General features: G+C 32.0%; 4 protein-coding genes across 7 annotated transcripts; 2 read left to right on the top strand and 2 right to left on the bottom strand.

Annotated features, from left to right (window-relative positions):
• Positions 1-134: 134 nt before the first annotated feature.
• LOC101249422 (deoxyhypusine synthase-like) lies at positions 135-2,099 on the top strand. Its single transcript, XM_004232651.5, has 7 exons — positions 135-465; positions 534-701; positions 773-991; positions 1,069-1,155; positions 1,223-1,346; positions 1,434-1,669; positions 1,759-2,099. Exons 1-7 carry the CDS (start codon positions 268-270, stop codon positions 1,858-1,860), a joined length of 1,134 nt encoding a protein of 377 aa, XP_004232699.1. The 5' UTR covers positions 135-267; the 3' UTR covers positions 1,861-2,099.
• Positions 2,100-4,562: 2,463 nt separating this feature from the next.
• Positions 4,563-8,294, top strand: LOC101249700 (uncharacterized). Of its 4 annotated transcripts, none has more exons than XR_002026854.3 (8): positions 4,566-4,697; positions 5,452-5,716; positions 5,796-5,915; positions 5,997-6,155; positions 6,906-7,078; positions 7,238-7,343; positions 7,670-7,916; positions 8,085-8,294. XR_002026854.3 is itself a non-coding variant. In XM_069293728.1 (7 exons), exons 2-7 carry the CDS (start codon positions 5,474-5,476, stop codon positions 8,112-8,114), a joined length of 831 nt encoding a protein of 276 aa, XP_069149829.1. In that variant the 5' UTR covers positions 4,563-4,697; positions 5,452-5,473; the 3' UTR covers positions 8,115-8,294. The 4 variants fall into 4 exon arrangements, 2 of the variants coding, with proteins under 2 accessions (XP_069149829.1, XP_004232700.1); XR_002026853.3 differs by having other exon boundaries at positions 4,636-4,805; XM_069293728.1 differs by lacking the exon at positions 7,670-7,916 and having other exon boundaries at positions 4,563-4,697.
• Positions 8,295-8,711: 417 nt separating this feature from the next.
• On the bottom strand, positions 8,712-9,740 carry LOC104646022 (glycine-rich cell wall structural protein 1-like). Its single transcript, XM_010319009.1, has one exon. It carries the CDS (start codon positions 9,738-9,740, stop codon positions 8,712-8,714), a length of 1,029 nt encoding a protein of 342 aa, XP_010317311.1.
• Positions 9,741-19,313: 9,573 nt separating this feature from the next.
• On the bottom strand, positions 19,314-21,322 carry LOC138342185 (uncharacterized). The gene is made up of 4 exons (XM_069294395.1): positions 21,142-21,322; positions 19,827-20,343; positions 19,568-19,652; positions 19,314-19,472 (listed from the first exon to the last, which is right to left on the bottom strand). The coding sequence occupies exons 1-4, from the start codon at positions 21,320-21,322 to the stop codon at positions 19,314-19,316; spliced, it is 942 nt and encodes a 313-aa protein (XP_069150496.1).
• Between the last annotated feature and the right edge of the window lie 98 nt (positions 21,323-21,420).

Genomic DNA, 21,420 nt, shown 5'->3' with positions numbered 1-21,420 from the left:
TACGAAGACAACAAAAATCAGAAAAGATATGGACAAAACAAAATAAAATGGGTGATTGTTCGATTAAAATCTTGGAGTAGATATGAAAACTACATAAAAGATTTATTTAATGGAAACCTAGTTGTCATAACCATTTTTTAATTTAGGTAGTCTAGTTGTAATTTATAATGATGCGAAGTGCCTACTATTATGTGCGCATATTTAAATTCCCCATTTGGATTTCGATTCATAACATAAAATAAAACTAATTTGCATAATCTAGCAATAATGAACGGCAACCTGATGGAATCGGTAAGATCGGCAGTTCTGAAAGAATCTTCGGAAGATCTAGAAGGTTCTTGCACTAAAATTGTGGGCTACGACTTCAATAAAGGCGTTAACTATTCTGAGCTTATCAAATCCATGATTTCCACTGGTTTCCAAGCTTCTAATCTTGGTGACGCCATTGACATTGTTAATCAAATGGTTAGATTTCACTTTTTTTTTTAAGATTGAAGTTAGATTCCACAAGCTTGAAATTCGTGTTTTTGAAGCTAAATTGGAGGCTTTCACACGAGGTGCCCACGGAGGATTGCAGCGCAAGAGAAAGAGATATTGCATATAGAGAGTCGATAACGTGCAAAATATTTTTGGGGTTCACTTCAAACCTTGTTTCTTCTGGTGTTAGAGAGACCATTCGTTACCTTGTTCAGCACCGTATGGTCAGTACCATTTCCATTACTTTATGTCTCTATTACCGTCAAGTTTGAACCTTAGTGTTCCCTCCCTACAGGTTGACGTTTTGGTTACTACAGCTGGTGGTATTGAAGAGGATCTCATAAAATGCCTCGCACCGACTTATAAGGGGGACTTTGCTTTACCTGGAGCTGCTCTACGGTCCAAAGCATTGAACCGTATTGGTAATTTATTGGTTCCAAATGATAACTACTGCAAATTTGAGGATTGGATCATGCCAATTTTTGACCAAATGTATGACGAGCAGACTAATCAGGTACCTATCTAGTACTCTTGGCTCATTAATTAATTGCGTTTCTGTGTGTCATTATTTAGCTTCTTTTTGTGTTACAGAACGTTCTATGGACACCATCTAAAGTGATTGCTCGACTTGGCAAAGAGATTAATGATGAAACCTCATACTTGTATTGGGCTTACAAGGTTTGTTATTAGTGCTTATTTAATTTGATTCTGAGTTTATAAACTAATGTGTATTTATCATTCTCAGCACGGAATTCCTGTCTTCTGCCCTAGCTTGACGGATGGATCAATAGGTGACATGCTATATTTTCATTCTTACCAAAAGGGAGACCAAGATCGTAATCCTGGTCTAGTGTTAGACATTGTTGGAGGTATCATATCACTATCTTATCGATCGATCAAGTGATTCTAATTCTTTCATCATGAATTTGTTTGACAATAAAGAATTATATAACCAGATGTGAGGGCAATGGATAATGAAGCTGTCCATGCTGGTTTGAGGAAGACAGGAATAATTATCTTGGGCGGAGGACTGCCTAAGCACCATATTTGCAATGCAAATATGATGCGCAATGGTGCAGATTTTGCTGTCTTAATTAACACTGCACAGGAGTATGATGGTAGTGACTCCGGTGCCCGTCCTGATGAAGCCGTATCATGGGGGAAGATACGTGTTGGTGCAAAGAGCGCAAAGGTTAACAACTTATAACCCTCTAACTAATATATATTTATAGGATGTGAGATTCTAATTTTCTTGTACTGTTTTCGATTTGTTGAATGCAGGTGCATTGTGATGCAACCATTGCATTTCCCATATTAGTAGCTGAGACATTTGCTGCTAAGCGTAAGAATCTCTGCCAGAACGGTGCCAAGTTTGAACATTAAGGAAGTTGTCCTTCCAATTTAATTACTTTTCAAGTCATCTTTGTTCGTGTGCAGATCAATAATTGAGGAGGATTTGTTAATGTTCAAATAAATTATCCTCCCTCCCCCTCCTCACACTTTGTTATTTCGGGAGGGAGCCATATTTAGCTTCTCTCTGGTCTTTAGTGGAGAGCGTTGATGTTTATGTGTTTGTATCCTATTGTTAATTGTATTAATGATTTATTAGTTCTTGAAATTGATTTTTACTGTGTATTTTATCTTCTTAGTAACTTCTTTTTTAGCTAAATTCTAATGACACACGGGAAAAATGCACAAGTAACCCGTTCAATCTATGCCCGAAATTCCAAGTACACACTTATACTATATTAAGTTTCTATTACCCTCTTGAACTTATTTTATAAGTAACTTTATACCCCTTTTTGACCTACGTGACACTAACTTGAAATAAAAAAGTCAATTAACAGTGGGTCAATAAGATACTGTTATGTAGGCCGAAAAAGAGTAGAAAATTATTAATAAAATAAATTCAAGGATAATAGGATCTTAGTATAGTATACGTGTGTCTCTAAGATTTTTGGCATAAATTGAGGGGTACTTGTATATTATTACATGACACATTTGTTAGGTAAAAAGTTATTCATATTTATATCAAATCACTAAATATATAATTTAATATATATCATAAATTTATTATGAGATTTTAAAGGTTGAAAATTTAATACTAATACTTATCAAATACATGTCATACATTTACACTGATTTACTGATTTGATATAAACACTCGTGAAGTTAAAGTGTTATCGATTTAACTTATCCAAATATGAATAATGCAAATATTAATTATGAGTAAATTTGATTTATGCATTACTTTATTGTAGTTTTAGTTATGAAGGATTCAATTAGTCATATAATATTAGTTGCTTAATAACTTAAACATATATTAATTATATCAATTTTTAAATTACAAATAAAATAAAATATTATATTAATTTAATATATAAATAATTTACCTTCTAATTATGAAGACTATAAAACGTCGATCAGAGAGCAGGATTGTTCTAAGATATAAAAATAGTTAAGGAATTAACTAACAGAGTATAATATCAATTAGGCAAAATATTTAATAGTTACATAAATCATCTTCGATTTAGTGTTTTTCTTTAGAAGGTACTCGTTGGTTTTGGAAATTGTGTGGTGGGGTTTGCGAAAGTGGCCCCTCATATATCTATAATTTCAGGCAGACGAATTCATGCAGAAATTTTGGATAGCAACAATCTCATAGCCACTCTTTCTCAAATTGGTCTGTATTTCTAATTTTAGTATCGAAATTAGTTGATCTATATATAACTAATAATAATTAGACTTTTTGGAATTGGAAAAGTTAGCATATAAGTAAAGATATACTAGTTAATTATTTAAGATAATTTTAATTTACCTTAATTATTATTTTTGACATACTTTTAGTTATAATTAAACAACTCAATTTTTTACCTTTTTATAATTCGCACGATTTTATAATTCAGAATTTATAGAATATAATTTTTTTTAACTTTTGTGTAATTGAAAATTTATATAACTATTTACCCTGGTATTTTTGTAGAAATTCGTTATTTTGAATTTATTTAAAAATAATTGAATTATACAAATGTACACGTAAATTAAAGAAAGTTGCGAATTATAAAAATGAGACAATTTAAACTGTAGCTACAATTCGTAAGTATGTAAACTATAACTATAAAATATAATTAAATTTATTATAATGATTATTTGTGAAAATTGATCAATTAAATTTAGGGATAATTGTATATAATAGTAAACTAATAATCTAAAATAAATGGAGTAACTACTGTTTGATTTAATTGTGTCTCATAGCAAACGTTTGTCAACATTTGCCTGTCGCCTCTCACCCTAAACTCTCGCTTCCCACTCCCATTCTCGCTCGCCACTCTTCCCCTGCTCGCCTCTCTCGCATTATACAACAGAAGTGTATGAAATTTGTTTCTGTTTTGTATAAAGCGAAAGAAAATTGTATATACACATGCAAAAATATATATCTTCGTGCTACACTTAATTATACAATTTACAAATATTTTACTTCGATTCAATTGTATACAAATGCAAATTTTATACAAATATTGCAGCGAAAAAAGGCCAGCGAATTATACAATTGCAAATTATACAATTGCAATGAAATACAATTTTCTCTCGCTTTATACAACAGAAGTGTATAAACTTTGCGTTTCTGTTTTTGTATAAAGCGAGAGAAAAACATATATTTTCCTATACACTTATAATTATGCAATATACAAACATTTTACTTCGATTCAATATTATACAAAGCAAATTTTATACATATATTGCAGCAAAATAAACCAGCGAATTATACAATTGCGCATTATACAGTTGCAGTGAAATAGACCAGCAAATTATATAATTGCAGCGAAATAGGCCAGCGAATTATACAATTTAGGCGAGCTAATCATACAATTATATATGTATAGCGAGGCTAACAAATTAAACAATTTAGATCAGCGAATCATATAATTGTATATATATAGCGAATTATATAATTATATATTTGTCATGGAACATATAAATTTTGCTATAACATATAAATATAAATTTTTTATTTGTTACGTGAAAGTTGACCTTAAATTTACCTAGCAAAAAGGTACAAAATGAAAATCAGACAAAGAAAGGTCAACGTAAAAAAAAATCAGAATTGAAACTTTTGGTGGAAAATAAAAGGAATTGAGATGAAGAAAACTTAGAACCATTCATGAAATTCGTGGTCCCAACAGCTTATATCTTCACAGAATCCATATTTATATTTATAGGTATGTGGCTATCTTCTTCATCTTTTTTTCTGATTCACTTATTGTTAAACTGAATTCTCATCTTCCTCGTTACATATCTCTTCCTGTGCGGATGAAATCGCTGATAAGGTTAGTTTAAGGTTTATTCTTTTCTAAATAAAATTGAAATTGATTTTGAAAACCTAGTCTGCCAAGTGTGTCTCATCTTCCCCTTCAAGTTCTTTGTTGGTGTGGTCTTTTAACTTTGTATTAAATCAATATCTTAAATTTGCTATTACTTCATGAGTTTAACAATTTTTCAGTGTTAGAATGAATTGTGAGAATCCTTAACAGAAGCTTAAGGTGTAGATGTTGTAGTAGTTCATGCTGGTAACTTTCTGTTGTTGTGTGTAGAGTTGTAGACAGAACCCTTCTTATTGGATTATTCATCAAAGGTGAAAGCAGATAATAGATATGATCATAATGTAAATGAACTAGTTCATAGTGTCAATTTGCATAGATTGTGTATTTTTAGTTACCAATCGATAGTGTTAAGGTTTTGATTTGGGAGAAATATGGGTGTGAAAGTCCAGTCATTTAATGTTGTATTGTCGAGAAGAAACAGATATATTGAAGCCACAAAAGGGATAACATTTGAATTCGTTTTGGTTTCCCTGTTTCACTTACTCAAGGAAACATAGAGTGGTTTTTAAAGATCTTAGAAACTAGATAGTCATCCTTTACAACACTAAACTATTCTGAATTTTGTTCTTTTATCTTTTCTTGTTGCTTCAAGGTGAGTGTATCATGGTTCAACAATGTTAGGGCTTCAAAATCCACAAGCCATTAGCAGCTGTCAGTCATTTCTGGATACTAGTGTGCTACATGAACTCATTCCTTGCAAGAGTAAAAATGTCAATCCTTCGATAAGTAATCTTAGTTCCGCTACCCTTGTGAGGTCTCCTGCTAAAGGAGTCAGCAGTTGTTCTTTTTCTTGGAACTGGCCAAATCAACTGAAAACTTATAAACTCTCTCAGCAGTCCGCTTCATATAGATTGCTGGTAAGTGCTTATTAGAACATTTTATTTCTCTTGACATTTAACATATCCTTATATAGCTCTTGTTTCATGGTTTCTTCAGTGTCGGTCACAAGATGCTACTTCACCTGAAAATGAGTATCGCTCCTCCAGAAATATAGCCATCAGTCTGTTCAGGCGATACAAGAATTTTCTTGAGCGCGGAGGAGGTGACAACTTAAAAGTATTCTCAGTTATTTCTTCCTTCCTCTGTAACTTCTGTTTGTTGCTCTCTTTGTGCATTGTTATGATTCTGATCTTTCAGGAGTTCATCAGTGCCGGTGTGAATGCATATGCTTTGGGATGTACTGATGAAGGATTGAGGAAAGAACTGTTTTCTTTGAAGGAATCAGGTGTTGAAATTGAAGCCATGGAAACATATGGAGGAAGTACCAGCCTGAAATCCAAGATTTTATCTGTGGAGGTGAGTCACTTTCGCATTGCACAATCAGGGATACGTATGGATACAAAATAATTGAATATGGTTTGCAGCTTTGTGGAACCCTGTGGATGCTACTGTTTCTGTATCTAGGATTATACAGTATGTACATAGTCCATAATATAATACTGAGGAAGTTGAATGAAGATTTGTCGCCATTTATTTGCCGTTAAGTTGCCAAATCATTGACTTTCTTCCCACTGACTGGCACCAAGGTGGGGTATCTCAATGATTCTTTGTAGACTGCCTCTTTCCTTAATGTAGTAACAGTGTAACACTAGCATACATTGAAATAAAATGTTCTGCTGCTGTTTGGTTTCAGGTACACTAGTTTATTAGGAGTTGAGGATTTTGATTAGAAGCAATATTTGTTTTCTTGTGAAGTTTCTTTAGGAACTCTTGATATCGACTTTCATTCTGAAAACACTGGCCTAGTCTTTCAGGGATTCCTCCTTAATTTTGGGATGAGAAAAGGTGTCTGGAAAAGAACAAGGGTGCTTATAAATTGTTAAATTTTGTCCATGCTACTGTGTAATGATCTACTGCCAGAATGGTAAGATAGGTGTTAAATTTTTTCTCCAGATGTATGAGTTTCCTCATTTTAAAAAGGATATAAGGTCTATAATCAGTTGATTACATATATCGGATGCAAGTTTCTATAATCATGTGAACCTCCATGGCAACTAAAGATCTGTGATGACAGCTATTTAATGACGACATCTGGTTATGGTGCAGGTTGATGAGTGTATTATGTGGTTGAGCATTATATTCATCACCATCCTATGTACACCTCAACCAACTATAGTTCGATGGTCATCCACATCCCCAGTTTCTGATGAAATGATAGTCCAGTGGAAGGGCTTCTGTGCAATCATAGCAAATGCATACTTTGTGAGAGGAATGGCATGGTAAGATAGCCGGAGGGTATACCATCCTAAATTAGATATTTTGTTGTTAAGAGGAAAATCTGTCATCAACGTTTTTCTTCGAGGAATTTATTGGAAGTTCATTTTTTTGTACCGAGTGTAGTTAATTGTGTATTAACACTCTCTTCTCTGCTCCTGAAGGCTCCCAGTGAAGACTCTCCAACTAGAGCAGATGGCAGTTGCCGGCCATGCTGAAGAGCCATCAGTTGTTGCTAGCCGGATGAGATTAGTTTTTACCACTCTAGAGGTGATTTCAATAGCCAACTTTCTACTTCTAATAATCTTTCCAAAACAATATTAACAGAAATATGCAATTCCTGATTCATGATTCAATTTTCCGGTTTAATAGATCTCAGTGGTTAGGCATGCTTAATTAAGTATAGATAAATTAAAGCATGACACAAACTCTTATCTTCTAGTGTTCATGGTTTGCATCTGTTTTTTGCCTCAGAGAAAAAATTAAGCAAAAATTATCTCATTTTTTGAACTAAAAGCATACCAGGACATAATAAAGATCATCCCTTGTTTTATGATTTGATAAAAAATAGTGACACATCCAACTTTGGTGGACAGAGTTATTGGATACTTGTGCTGGTGAGAGGTAGCAAGTACCCCATGGAATTAGTCAAATTGAGCACAAGCTGATCCAGATACTACGGTTATAAACTAATAATAATAATGACAATTAGTATTAACATAAAAAACTAATTCCTTCAACATCAGAGAATAATGAGGATGTAAATGATATCTCAACTGTTGGACTACTAATCTACAGATGGTGATTATTACTGTATATCCTTCTATAAGATGTTCGTAAAAGGTATGTTAACAAAGAAACTATAAATGATATTTACTACATACAAGGAACTTTTGGTTTCAAAATTCATGTTTTTCAGTAGGCCAAAAAACAAAACTTGGTGTTGGTTTTTGTTCGTAACATGTTCTTTTTTATTCACGGGGTATATTTTTTCCTTAATTATTTTTTTAGGTTGTGAGTCCACAGTGGCCTAGAGGATGAAGCAGTAGATCCAGAATCTGGACTTAACAGATATGTAGTTCAACAAGATATGTACACATTTCTTTCCTTTGTCCATTCTCTGTTAACATTAATATTCTACTACATCAATGTATGTTCAACGTGCAAACTTCCATTAAATCTTCAGAGAGCAAAGAATATAAAAAGGATATATTGAGTGAATCAGTCTGTGCTGCTTTGAACACTGCTCACTGTGAACTTTTGCTGAACATATTGCTATATTTTTATAGTGACAGCTTATATATAAGATCAAACACCATATATCTGAACTCTGATGTTGATCAATAGGCTATTCAACAGGGCGAAACTCCTGGAAATGATCAGTCATGAAAAAATAAATCATGTACTCCCTAACTACTTTGGTTCAATCATACAACCAAAACAAAAGAAGAGAAATGGTAAAAGTTCCTTTAATTGAAATGAATATGCAAAGAAATTGCTCATAGTGGCATTGTACATCATGAATCTTGAGCTTATCCGAATTATTGTCTTTAATAATAGTAGAGCAGGAAATAAAAAACAAATACAATTTGCATGGCAAATGATTGGTTTTGAGCAAAGTGGGGAGTGAGAGAGACTTTAGGGTTGTTTGTCACCATTCTTGCTAGCTTCATCAATTGGACTAGCATTTCCACTTACTGTAGCTGTTCCTATGCCAAAGCCAAATCCCATACCCATACCAAATCCCATTCCAATGCCACCATTATCATCATTACTAAAATTGCCACCATATCCACTGCCTTCTCCTTCACCATAACCAGAACCACTACCATTCTCTTCATTAGTATTTCGACCTCCACCACCTCCACCACCACCACCACCACCAACACCACCTGCTCCAGAACCACTACCATGGCCAGAACCTCCACCAGCGCCATTGCTGCCCCCACCTCCCCCTCCTCCTCCACCACCACCACCATTGCTACCAAAACCTGCACCCATCCCGAAACCACTTCCATGACCATATCCACCGTTGGTTCCACCGCCGCCACCTCCTCCTCCTCCTCCACCACCTCCACCTGCCCTACCAACTCCAGCACCAAAGCCGCTACCATGACCTGATCCTCCTGCAGAACCACCCTCACCACCACCACCACCACCACCTCCTCCACCTCCCCCAGCAAAACCACCACCACCTTTACGTCCACCAAAAGTTCCAAAACCTACACCTGCTCCAAAACCACTACCATGACCATACCCTCCATTTACACCACCACCACCTCCCCCACCAGACCCTCCACCACCTCCACCACCTTCTGTACCAACTCCAGCTCCAGCTCCGAATCCTTCACCATGACCAGAACCGCTAGCTCCATCCCCACCACCACCACCCTGGCCGCCTCCACCTCCACCACCTCCCACACCCACACCTGCCCCTGCACCATGACCCTCTCCATGTCCCGAACCTCCATAACCACTTCCTCCACCCCCACCCCCACCACCTCCTCCTCCTCCTCCTCCACCACGATTATAAAAACTCTTGCAGCCACGCCATCCACCATAGTCACAATAATCATATCCATCCTCGCCGTGTCCCTCCTCCATACATGCCATAACAATGCATAGTACAAGAAGAGCCACACGCAATGAACGACTAGAAATAGCCATGACTCTTCAAATAACAATTAGTGTAAGCTCAGTACTGATGAGTAGTGAGTCCAGTGACCAACTTTTGAGCTTCCACTTCTTGGTTTCTTTTTTGTGCAAATGACTCCTCTATTTATAGCCATATTATTCATGCAATCATTTGAACATATCTCAAATTATTGTAAGTTGAAAGAGCATGTGTTGAAATTATAAAAAGGAAAATGGTCAACAATGAATTGACAGGCTACTAAATTATTTCCAGGAACTTAAAATTATTGATATTTAGTTGGTAAAAAATATTATTTAGTGTCGAGGCGTATTCACAATTGAAAGTTACGTGTTTTTATAACAATTTAAAATAATATAATTAGTTTTACAGTCAAATATTTACTGAGCTTTTTTTATTAATAATACACTCTAAGAAAGTAATTTGTTTTTATATAAATTTTGTATCCGGTCTTAAATTTAAGATATGTAGAATATATCAAAATGTTTCTATTTTTTACGTTCTTAAATATATTACGTGAAATATTAGAATCAAAGAGCTGTCAAAAAAAGACATTCTTTTAAAATGAACTAAAAAGAAATTAAGAGAAACATATTGAAACATAATTATATATAATGTTTGATAAAAATTATTGAGTTCACGTTAATACATTTATTACCCTATACAAATCTAGTATGGATTATGAGTTGTTTGAACTAGAGATACCCCTAACCAAAGGATCATGGTTCGGTCTAATTCCAATTATTTGTAACGACAAGAGAAATCACAAAAGTTGCCAACAAATTAGATATTAATGGAATTTTTAAACATAGTAAAGACAATAGGACTACATGTGATTAAACCTAAGGCTTACACATGTTAATGTTGTACATTATGATAATCGACAATGAAATAGTGGAGTTGGTGCCTATATCTTCACTAAATTAAGGTAATTCTTAACAAAGATTTTGGAATCGTTTTGATCATGATTTCCAGGTGTCATTCTGGTTTATTTATAGCTCTACATACTTTTTCTATTAAATACCAAATAAATGTTATGGAGTTTAGAACCATTGTACTTCTATTGACATAGGAAAAGAGTAAGAGCAAGTAGAAGAATTTCTTTATCTTTTTACGTAAGATACTAATTTTAGGACTAGACTAATACAGATTCTTCCAGCGTATTAAAAGAAGAAACGTTTTCTATCAAGAATTATTTTTGATTTTTAAAAATATAAATTTGAAATATGTGATTAAAAATTATTTATTGTTTTTCCAATTTTGAGAAATTGTTTGTTTATGCAGCCCATGTGAGTGTACTATTTATGATTGGAGATAAATAAAATAATTGGCAAAACGATATGAATAAAGAAAGAAATAATTTGGTGATATTATTGGTATAGTGGCATTCCATTGGATATATACTTGAAGTGCACTTGTGGCAAGGAACAAAAATGGAGCTGGTATTTGCACCCATATTGTCACTCATGGTCCAAACATTATCAGAAAGTCAACATTCCTTTCGTTTACTTATAATTATATATAAATTATAATATATTCCAGCTTTTGATCCCAAATTCCCTAAGGACCACTTGAATTTAAATTATAATATATTCCAGCTTTTGATCCCAAATTCCCTAAGGACCACTTTAATTTAACTTTTGGTCAATGAGAGGATACATTTTCGACTAATTTCATCTAACTAGACATTCTACTTCGATCAGAATTTAATTACAACAACAAAAATATTTAAGTTATATACATCAACATCGCAGATACCTTCCAAATGAAAATAGTATACCACTTCCATTAGATTTCATCTTTTGAAAAACAAATAGAGGACGTTTGTGGCGTATATAGATTAGTTTGATTTGAGTTTTTATTTAAAAAGAATTAAATTAATTATGCGGGTTTATTGAATCGATAAATTAAATCGAATCTATACAGAGTTGGTTTTATTTTTAAATTTTAGTCGGTTCTTTTGAGTTTTTTTTTTTTAATTATATGTTATAAGTAGTGATTCAAAAAGAAATCAAATAGATATACTTTTTACTTATATGTGTGATATGTTAGAACTTACAACGTTAATGATTAGAAATCTTGATAAAGATTAAAAAAAGTCACATGAATACAAAATACTTTCGGTATGTTATATTTATAAGATTAAATGTTGCAATCAAACTAAATACAAAATAAAATATTTTTAAAAAATGACAAGTCAAAATTTAAAATGATATATCTAACTATTAAATTTATAAATATATTACGTCAGTTTGGTTTAGGATCGATTTGATTTTTTTAATAATTCCAAACCAAACCAAGAGTGATGACACCAGGCAAACTCATATGTCAAAGTCGATATTCCTTTTACCCTATATAGATCGCTTGCTAAAATATGTAGTTAGTAAATAATACTTCTCCCTATTGAATTTTCACGTTAAATTATATCAAGTAGTAATTACTATGAAAGTAGTTTAATGAAGTTTATATCTTAAGAAACATGGTTAGGAGAAAGAATGCATCCATTAGTTGGTTGATAAATTCACTAACTTTTTACTCATACGTGATGATTAGTGATAAATATATTCCGTTTTACTTTCAAAACTCAGAACTCCCAAATTCTTTTGGATTTGCTTATTTGCGTTGTACAATATAAGTTTACTATAAAATAGGAATATTTGATTTGTTAAGAATAACCCAAAAAAAAGAAAAAGAAAAAGGAACATCCCAAATGGAGTGTCTATGTTGTGCATCTTCTTTTTCCATCATGAACTCATAAAGATAGAATACGATAAAGCAATTTAGAAAAAGTATACATAATATAATTCCATTTTCATGTTCATCATTCTCTTGCACATTTTTTTTTTAATTTTTAATTTTTTTAGATTTGAGAATGCTCTACTTTGTCTTTTTCCATGCACCAAATATTCAAGCTTCTTCTTAAATCTTTTAAATGTAATACAATTGTACAAACTACTCCACTTGATCTATACTATATATAGGTAGTATAATATATATATATATCTTCAACTTCAGTTTTAAGTTTTAAATTTATATAGTGCCCTCTAGATGGATATTCTAGATGTTTTCCCATACCAAATATGCATTTGATATTCCAAGTGTCTAATTACGTATCATAATATAACTTAAATTAACAAAAATAAAAGCATTAACCCTAGCTGTCCGCTGTAGTTGTCTTTAATTAATCTATGCTAAATTAGCTCAAAAATATAGTATACATTAGGAAATTTATAATAAATGGCATTATATATGTACCCGAACAATTGAAAAAACAAAGGATTTCCATCTTTAATCGATAATATAGTTTTCATTTCTTTAATCACTATTGGTATAGTTTAAAACATTATATAGCAGAGTTATTTTTTTAGTAACAAATATCATTTATTATGAGCGATTATATATAGTAAACTTTTAATGATATTAAAGAATTTTCTTTTACATCATTTTCTTTCTTTACTGTATAAAAGCTAACTAAATTGATAACAGAAGGTACATAATTAATACGCTCAGACATGTTTGGCTGTAGAACGGCGTTCAAATAATAAACAAATGGACCATTTTGTTTTTCTTAATCATTGTTTCTTTTGGAAAAATGATAATTGTTGTGGATTAGTAATAAATTAGTACTTTAATCAAACAATATCTCCGTTATAAGACCTGCTTATGTATAGGTTATAAATGTTCAATCTAAAAAACAGTTAATAATTTATTGTTTTTAACTTCTTTTCGAATTACCGTAGGACCCTCTTCTTTTTTTGTTATTTTAATTTATTTCTTTGATTAGAATTCTTGTAAAACTGGTCCCCGACTTGTATAAATCGGTCAAATTAGATGTGAATAAATTCTTGAGATTATACTAGTCAGACACTAATAATTCTTGAGTTTTTGGAAATGTAGGAGATCACGATAGAAATTCTTTGATCTTGTAGTCTTTTATAAATTTAATTTCAATTTTATGTTATTTATCAAGAAAAAATTATTTTTTAGATAACAAGTCTTAAAAATAATACAGAAAAATGTTTGTGAAGTCATATTGATCTATTGAAATTATAAAAATCGAGGATCCAAATTGATTCATTTCCACGATAGTTTATGTGAGGGGAGCGTGTCTCTTTTTGTTTTTGCTGGTACGTCTCCATTTTGAGAAAACACTCTCTATCGAAGTTTTTCTTATACTTAAAGTTCAAACTCGATCCATGGGTGTTGTCTCATTTTCAAATGCGTCATCAGCCTATTTGGGAACGCAAGGCCCATTTGTTAGCTCTTTAGGATCATGAATCTACCAAAGTTGGTTTTGATGTTGGAATTTGGACTTTGGAGGGTCAATGTTTTCGTTGTGCTCACCTCAACAAAAGCCTGTGTAGTGTAGCCTTTGTAAATGGTCCCCCTTTCTATTTTCTCAAATTTCTATTCAAATTTGAGACACTTCACATTTATGTAAGATGTTCATATATATAACAACAAACAAACATGAATTAAACTGTAACACATTTTCATTAATTGAACATTTAAGAATATCTCACTTATGAATTTTCTTGTTATAGCTAGCATTTGAATAACATAAAGTATTGAGAAAAACAAAGAGCATAAATAGTTCTCCTAGGTGCAATTTGAGTCACTACTATTATTTGTTCTAGTTCATAGAAACTAAACATAAATAATATATTTTCTTTGAACGAATTCATACTACTAGATGCTATGATTTAGCAATCTTTTATTAATAATTAGTGAGTTTAAGTTCAATGGTGGTGCATATCATTTTTAATTGTTGCATCACCTCCCTCACCTAGGTCACCTGTATCAAGTTCACCTTCAATTTTATCATTAGGATTATTGCCACCATTATTTCCAAACCCTTCATTAATACCAGAACCAAATCCACTTCCACTTCCACTTCCACTTCCACTTCTAGCACTACTTGTTCCACCATTTCCGGCGAAAGGACCAAAACCACTTCCAAAAGCACCTCCAATACTACCACCAAATCCACCAAAGCCGGCTCCTAAACCAAATGGAGGCCTAATTGCACCTCTAACACCACCAAAACCACCAAAAAAAGGCGATAAAGGGTGCTGGAAATATTCATTCTGTTCATCAGCTGATGCTTTTGGTTTTTCCTTCATTGCCATTAGGCTCCTCGCATTTATAGGGTAAGTAAGAACACTAGTGATAATAAGAATAACAACAAGAATCGTGGTTGCCATTTTGCCTAGTAGAAGAAAAGAGTAATTAATATTGTATGATGTTTTGAGTGTGAGAATATTTGGATTTGCAAGCTCAAGTTATATAGGTGTCCAAAAATTGGTACAATAATGAAGAATTTGAAAGGTAGAAATATCACTAGCTCATACATATTGTGTGTAACATAGTCATCATGTACTATATAGAGAGGGAAAAAAGAAAAAGAAGCCAACTACATCTTTCCATAGACATACTTTAATTAACACCTTCTCGACTACATGATCAACCTAAGTCTTAACACACATCAAACAACTCAAATTGCATAACTTATATTATAAGATTCAATATAATTAATTTATAATAAGATCTTATCATTTTTAACTTTAACAACTTCTTACTGTTTTCATACTCTATCCAGTAACTTAAATTTCTAGATGAAATAGTTACACACAATTTAGTTAATTAACATGTTATAGATCAGAACGAATGAGGTCCTAATTAAGTCTAACTCTTACCATCACTATTCATTATCAAAAATATTTTTCATATGCTTGGTTGAGAATAGAAACATTAATATTCAAGCCCACACACGAAGGAGAGGTGTCGTAAGTATAAAATTAAAAACATAAAATCAGCTTACTCTTTCTCTGATTTTATAACCTTTTTAAACTTTTAGATAATTAAGTCGATTAACATATGTACGTTTCAGTTGAAACTAAACACTTAATACATTATAAAGTATCACTGCACCTTTACCAATCTCAGGTGAATTATAAAACTAATTAAGTTGCAAAGTGTTAATTAACCTGGCTAAGCTAGGTTAGTTTAAACAGAAACAAGAAGGTTACTTCCTTGTATTAGCATATATTTAATAAGGATTACCTGAAAGAGTTTTTTTTTCCCTTAAGGAAATTATAGAGACCAAATGATTTTAACCAAGGGTGAGGTCAAGCGAGATATCTGAACTGAGAGATAGCTAGCTCCAAGGACATAGTGCACTCTTATTTAGCAAATTGCTAATACCATATGCTCGCACGATTTTATTATCATCATCTCCATCCTGCCCAAACAAAAATAAAAAATTCTCATTTGTAACTATATATGTCAAGTAAAGAAAGTTAATTAATAAAAAGTTAATTAAGGATTTCGTTAATTACTCGAATAGTAATGGTTCCATCGATGAAATCCCTAAACATGTAGCATTGTCCTTCCAATCTCATCTTTTTCTCTGGCATAGGTTTCCTGGAAGGGGTAAACATGTAATTTCATATATCATCGTTGAAATTCAATATTAGCTCTGGAGTTCCATTTTAATAGGAACAAGGAAGTGAAGAAAAATCAGACGACCCATGGATGAGGAAAAACAGTAGAGTTGGAAGCAATTTTGTCCAAATAGTTAGTTGTCTAAGTTGGATTAAGATGACCATCAAACATGGATTCGTCATTGTTATGATTGTAACGATGAACAAGGTTTTCCTGCGGAAATTCATTTGATTGGAACCATCAGACATGACGGCTTTGTCATTATTATGATTGTAACAATGAACAAGGTTTCCTTGAGGAAAATTCTTTTGCTTTGAACCATCAAACACAACGGCTTTGCCATTGATATGATTGTAACGATAAACAAGGTTTCCCTGAGGAAAATTCATTGAATTTGGACCATCAATTCCGTTCCTCTTCCTCCCATTTGCAACTTCTGCTTTAGTTAATTAAAAATAAAAAAAGATCAAACGAGTTATGGTAGACGTATTTAATTAACTCAATGGTGTTACATACTTATATGTGACAAAATAAATTTTTATCACCCTAACAATAAATCTAGCCTTATTACAACAAGTTCAAAGTCCTTTTCAAATTTGATATGGAATCAGGCAAAACTCAAAGAGGGTAAAATGAAACATAAGAAAAAAAAATTGAAATGGAACTTCAAATAATATTGCGGTTGAGAAAAAATATTCTAAATTTAATTTATGCACCTGAATCACTCCTTTAATTATATATATAACTAGTACATACAAAGTCCTTTTCAAATTAGTGTGCGTGTATATATATAAATAGGTTAACTCCACCAAGACGCTCAAAAGCACGGACAAACTAGCGATGAAGATCATGTGTCCATCAGAGTCTTGGCATTCTGGATTTTAGGTATGGTCTTATAGAAAACTCTGATGATTTATCGCTACTGCTTTTTCCTAGCTTCATGGATAAAGTCAGAGAATTTCTAGCCCTTTCATCATTTTGTGAAAACATGAGAGGTTGGGAAGATAACTAATTAATCTTGAATGAAGAGAGAAAGGAGTTATAAGTCTTATGTTTTTAAGTATAAAAAATAAATAAAAAGGGAGTAATAAGTATAAGGGAGATAGCTAGCTAGTCACTGTTATCACCATTTTGTCTACTTGTGTTAAGGCATTTAAATTTACAACTAGGATTTTCTTACGTAAAAATTTTCCATGTCTTATGAATTTTGATAATGAAGATGATTTTTTTAAAATTTTTTTGTTCAACTTTGCACTCATAATTAGATGACTCGAAAAAAGAGAGGAAGAAAATGAATAAGGAATTAGAATATTATTAAAAAAGATTCTGAAACTTATATTCTTTGTTTGAAGTCGATATGGAAACATTCTTGTGTGCCCTTACATGAGATCTTTTCTTATAAGGGCTACCTCAACCTCAACAACGCCCCCCCCCCCCTCCTTAAAGTCACCTTTTAAGTTTTTTTTTAACCATAAAAAATGGTCTAAAGATACCATTAATAGTGTTTGAACATAGATGTAATCATCAATGTGAAGATTAGCTAAAATATAAAATTAGTGTGTGAAAATCTCTTTTGGCATCTGGTGAAGTCAGTTACAAATAATTAACACAAGCGTGTACTATATGACTTATACAAGTCTTTTTACTAGTAGTTAAGAACTTTATTAAATGAGGGGAAAATATTATGAAAAAAGCTCAATAATTTTTTTAAACTTTGAATTATTCATTTATTTTAAACTATGAAAAAAAGATTCAACTATTCACTTATAAAAAATAGAAGGAATATAAATAAGCTTCTATGATCTTGAATTCAAAGCAGGATTTATGGTGTAAGGTGCAGATTTTTGGAAATTCGATAATTTTTATACATAGATTCCGTATTTATATTGATAAATTTATTAAATATCTGTTAGTGTATAATTTGTCTATATAACCATTTATAATCTATGAATATAAACTCAAAAAAGAAAACAGTGAACTGATCAGCGAACTATATAGCGCTAAGAGCTCAAATATATTTGGTAGGAATCTAGTAACAAAATTAATTTTTTGTTCATGTGATATAAATAAAATTAAACTATCCTCCTTGATAACGGTTTGAATCTCTCGGGCATATAATATTACTTCTCCATTTTATTTTTTATCTCTTAAGAATTTTATATATATATATATATATATATATATATATATATATATATATATATATATATATATATATATATATATATATATATATATATATATACTAATTTACCATTCCATTCCTTTTAGAGCCTTTATCTAAAGAATAATCCACTCCTTTGACGGAAGAGGCTTCTCTCCAGTAATGATATCTCAGTTTTCCCAAGTGCTCTCTTATTTAGTTGACATGTGTCTATTTAATTTTTTAATTGATTAGATTAATTTTCTTGACTAAATACAATTGACCATGGCTATTAGTAATTCTCTCTTCTCTCCCCTCTCATCTCTAATCTCTTTCTTTCTCACTTATAGTGCAACAAACATTTTCTCCCGTAAAAAAATTGTTTTGTTAACAACAAGTCACTGTTACTTTTCATTAATGTCACACCATGATAAAAAAAAAGACAATTCAAAGGAAGAATTCGGGTTATAAAATTTAATTATAAAGTTCAATATAATTAATTTATAATAAGGACTTTTAATTTTTAATTTCTAGCTGATATAGTCACACACACTTTAGATAATTAACATGGTATAGATCAGAATAGATGAGGTCCAAATTAAGTCTAAGCCTTACCATTACTATGCATTATGATAAAGATTTTTCACATGCTTGGTTGTGGATTAGAAACACTAATATTCAAGCCCACACATGAAGGGGATCGAGGTGTCGTAAATATATAATTAAAAACATACAATTAGATTACCTTTTCTCTAACTTATAACCTTTTTATACTTAGAGATAAGTTGATTAACATTCAGTTGAAATTAAACCCTTATACAATATAAATTATCACTGCACCTTTAATCTAATGAAGTTGCAAAAGTTTCAATTAACATAGCTAAGCTAGGTTAGTTTACACAGAAACAAATTTCTTGTATTAGCATATACTTAATAAGGATTAACTAAAAGAGTTTTTCTTTGTTTTTTCCCTTGAGGAAATAGAAGAGACCAAAGGATTTCAACCAAGGGTGAGGTCAAGAGAGATATCTGAACTGAGAGATAGCGCCAAGGACATAGTGCTATGGGAGTCTTCCTCTTTAATCATTGAAGTTGCACTCTCATTAGGCAAATTGCTAATGCCATATGCTCGCACGATTTTATTATCATCATCTCCATCCTATCCAAACAAAAATAAAATTCTCATTTGTAACTATATATGTCAAGTAAAGAAAGTTAATTAATAAAAAATGAATTAAGGATTTCGTTTGTTACTCGAATAGTAATGGTTCCATCGAAAAAATCCCTAAACATGTAGCATCGTCCTTCTAATCCCATCTTCTTCTCTGGCATAGGTTTCCTGGAAGGGGTAAACATGTAATTTCATACATCATCATTGAAATTCAATACTAGCTCCGGAGTTATATCTCTTATTTTTTAGGTTATTACGACATTGATGATGTAAAAAGTGTTCACACTCAAAATAGTTCCCATTTTTAATAGGAAAAAGAAAGAGAAGAAAAATGAGACGAACCATGGAGGAGGAAAAGCAGTAGAGCTGGAAGGAATTTTGTCCAAATAGTTAGTTGTTACAGTCGGATTAAGATAACCATCAAACACAGATTTGCCATTGTTATGATTGTAACGATGAACAAGGTTTCCCTGTGGAAAATTCATTTCATCGGAACCATTAAATATGGGGGCTTTGCCATTGTTATGATTGTAACAATGAACAAGGTTTCCCTGAGGAAAATTCATTTGATCGGAACCATCAAACATAGCGGCTTTGCCATTGTTATGATTGTAACAGTGAACAAGGTTTCCCTGTGGAAAATTCATTTGATCGGAACCATCAAACACAGCGGCTTTGCCATTGTTATGATTGTAACGGTGAACAAGGTTTCCCTGAGGAAAATTCATTTGATCGGAACTATCAAACACAGCGGCTTTGCCATTGATATGATTGTAACGATGAACAAGGTTTCCTTGAGGAATATTCATTGAATCTGAACCATCAATTCTGTTTCTCTTTCTCCCATTTGCAGCATATTCTTCAGTTAATTTAAAACAAAAAAGGTCAAATGAGTTGGTGGTAGATGTAATTAATTAATTCAATGGCGTTATATATATGTGACGAAATAAAATCAATTTGGGTCTCCCTAACAATAAATCTAGCCTTAGTAAAAGTAGTTCTATGTCCTTTTTTCAATTTTAGCAATCGTAAAGGTGATATGGAATCAGGCAAAACTCAAAAAGGCTAAAATGAAACATAAAAAAAATTTCCTCAAATGGAACTTCAAATAACATTTTTTTTTTCTTGATTGCTTCATCGCTCACTACTCATTTACTTTCTATTTTATCATCTACTTAGATAATAAAATCAAGTTTCAAGCGATTGAAAAAAAAATCGCAAAATTTAAATTATGCACCTAAATCACTCCTTTAATTTTATATATATATAACTAGTACATACAAAATCATATAGAAGAAATGGAATTTGATGGAAAAAATTAAGTAAAAAGAGATATATACCTTGCATCTCTTGATGTTTCAAGCTTCTGTACATCTGTTTATATCATAAAAATATATTTTCTTAAGGTGGAAAAAAATAAAGAAGAACAAAATTAAAGGGTTAAGATCCGATAATTACCTGAAGGTGACTCTTAATGTGAGATATAGTAATGCCCTTCACATCCATTATTTGTAGCACCATCTTTGGTGTTGCTCCTAATTATTAGTATATATATATACCAAATTATTAAGTCATCATGACATATAGATCCACTCCTCTTTGTTAATAGTGGAATGTAAAATCTTAAAAAAAAAAAGAGAGAGAAAGTTAAGCTTACGATCAACTCCACCAAGATGATCAACAGCATGCACAAAGCGGCGATGAAGATCATCAGTCCATCGGAGTCTTGGCATTCTGGGTTTAACATATGCTCTTATGGAAAATTTTGATGATTTATCGCTACTGCTGTTTCCTAGCTCCATCGATAAAGAAGGAGAATTGTTCAACTTTGCACTCATAATTAGATGACTTTAAAAAAAAAGGAAGAAAATGTAGTATTATTAAAAAACATTCTGAATTTCTTATTACTTAATAGGACATTATATTCTTTGTTTGA

Source organism: Solanum lycopersicum, chromosome 2, assembly GCF_036512215.1.
Source record: "Solanum lycopersicum chromosome 2, SLM_r2.1".
Taxonomy (NCBI): Eukaryota; Viridiplantae; Streptophyta; class Magnoliopsida; order Solanales; family Solanaceae; genus Solanum; species Solanum lycopersicum.
This window is presented reverse-complemented; position numbering and strand designations above follow the sequence as displayed.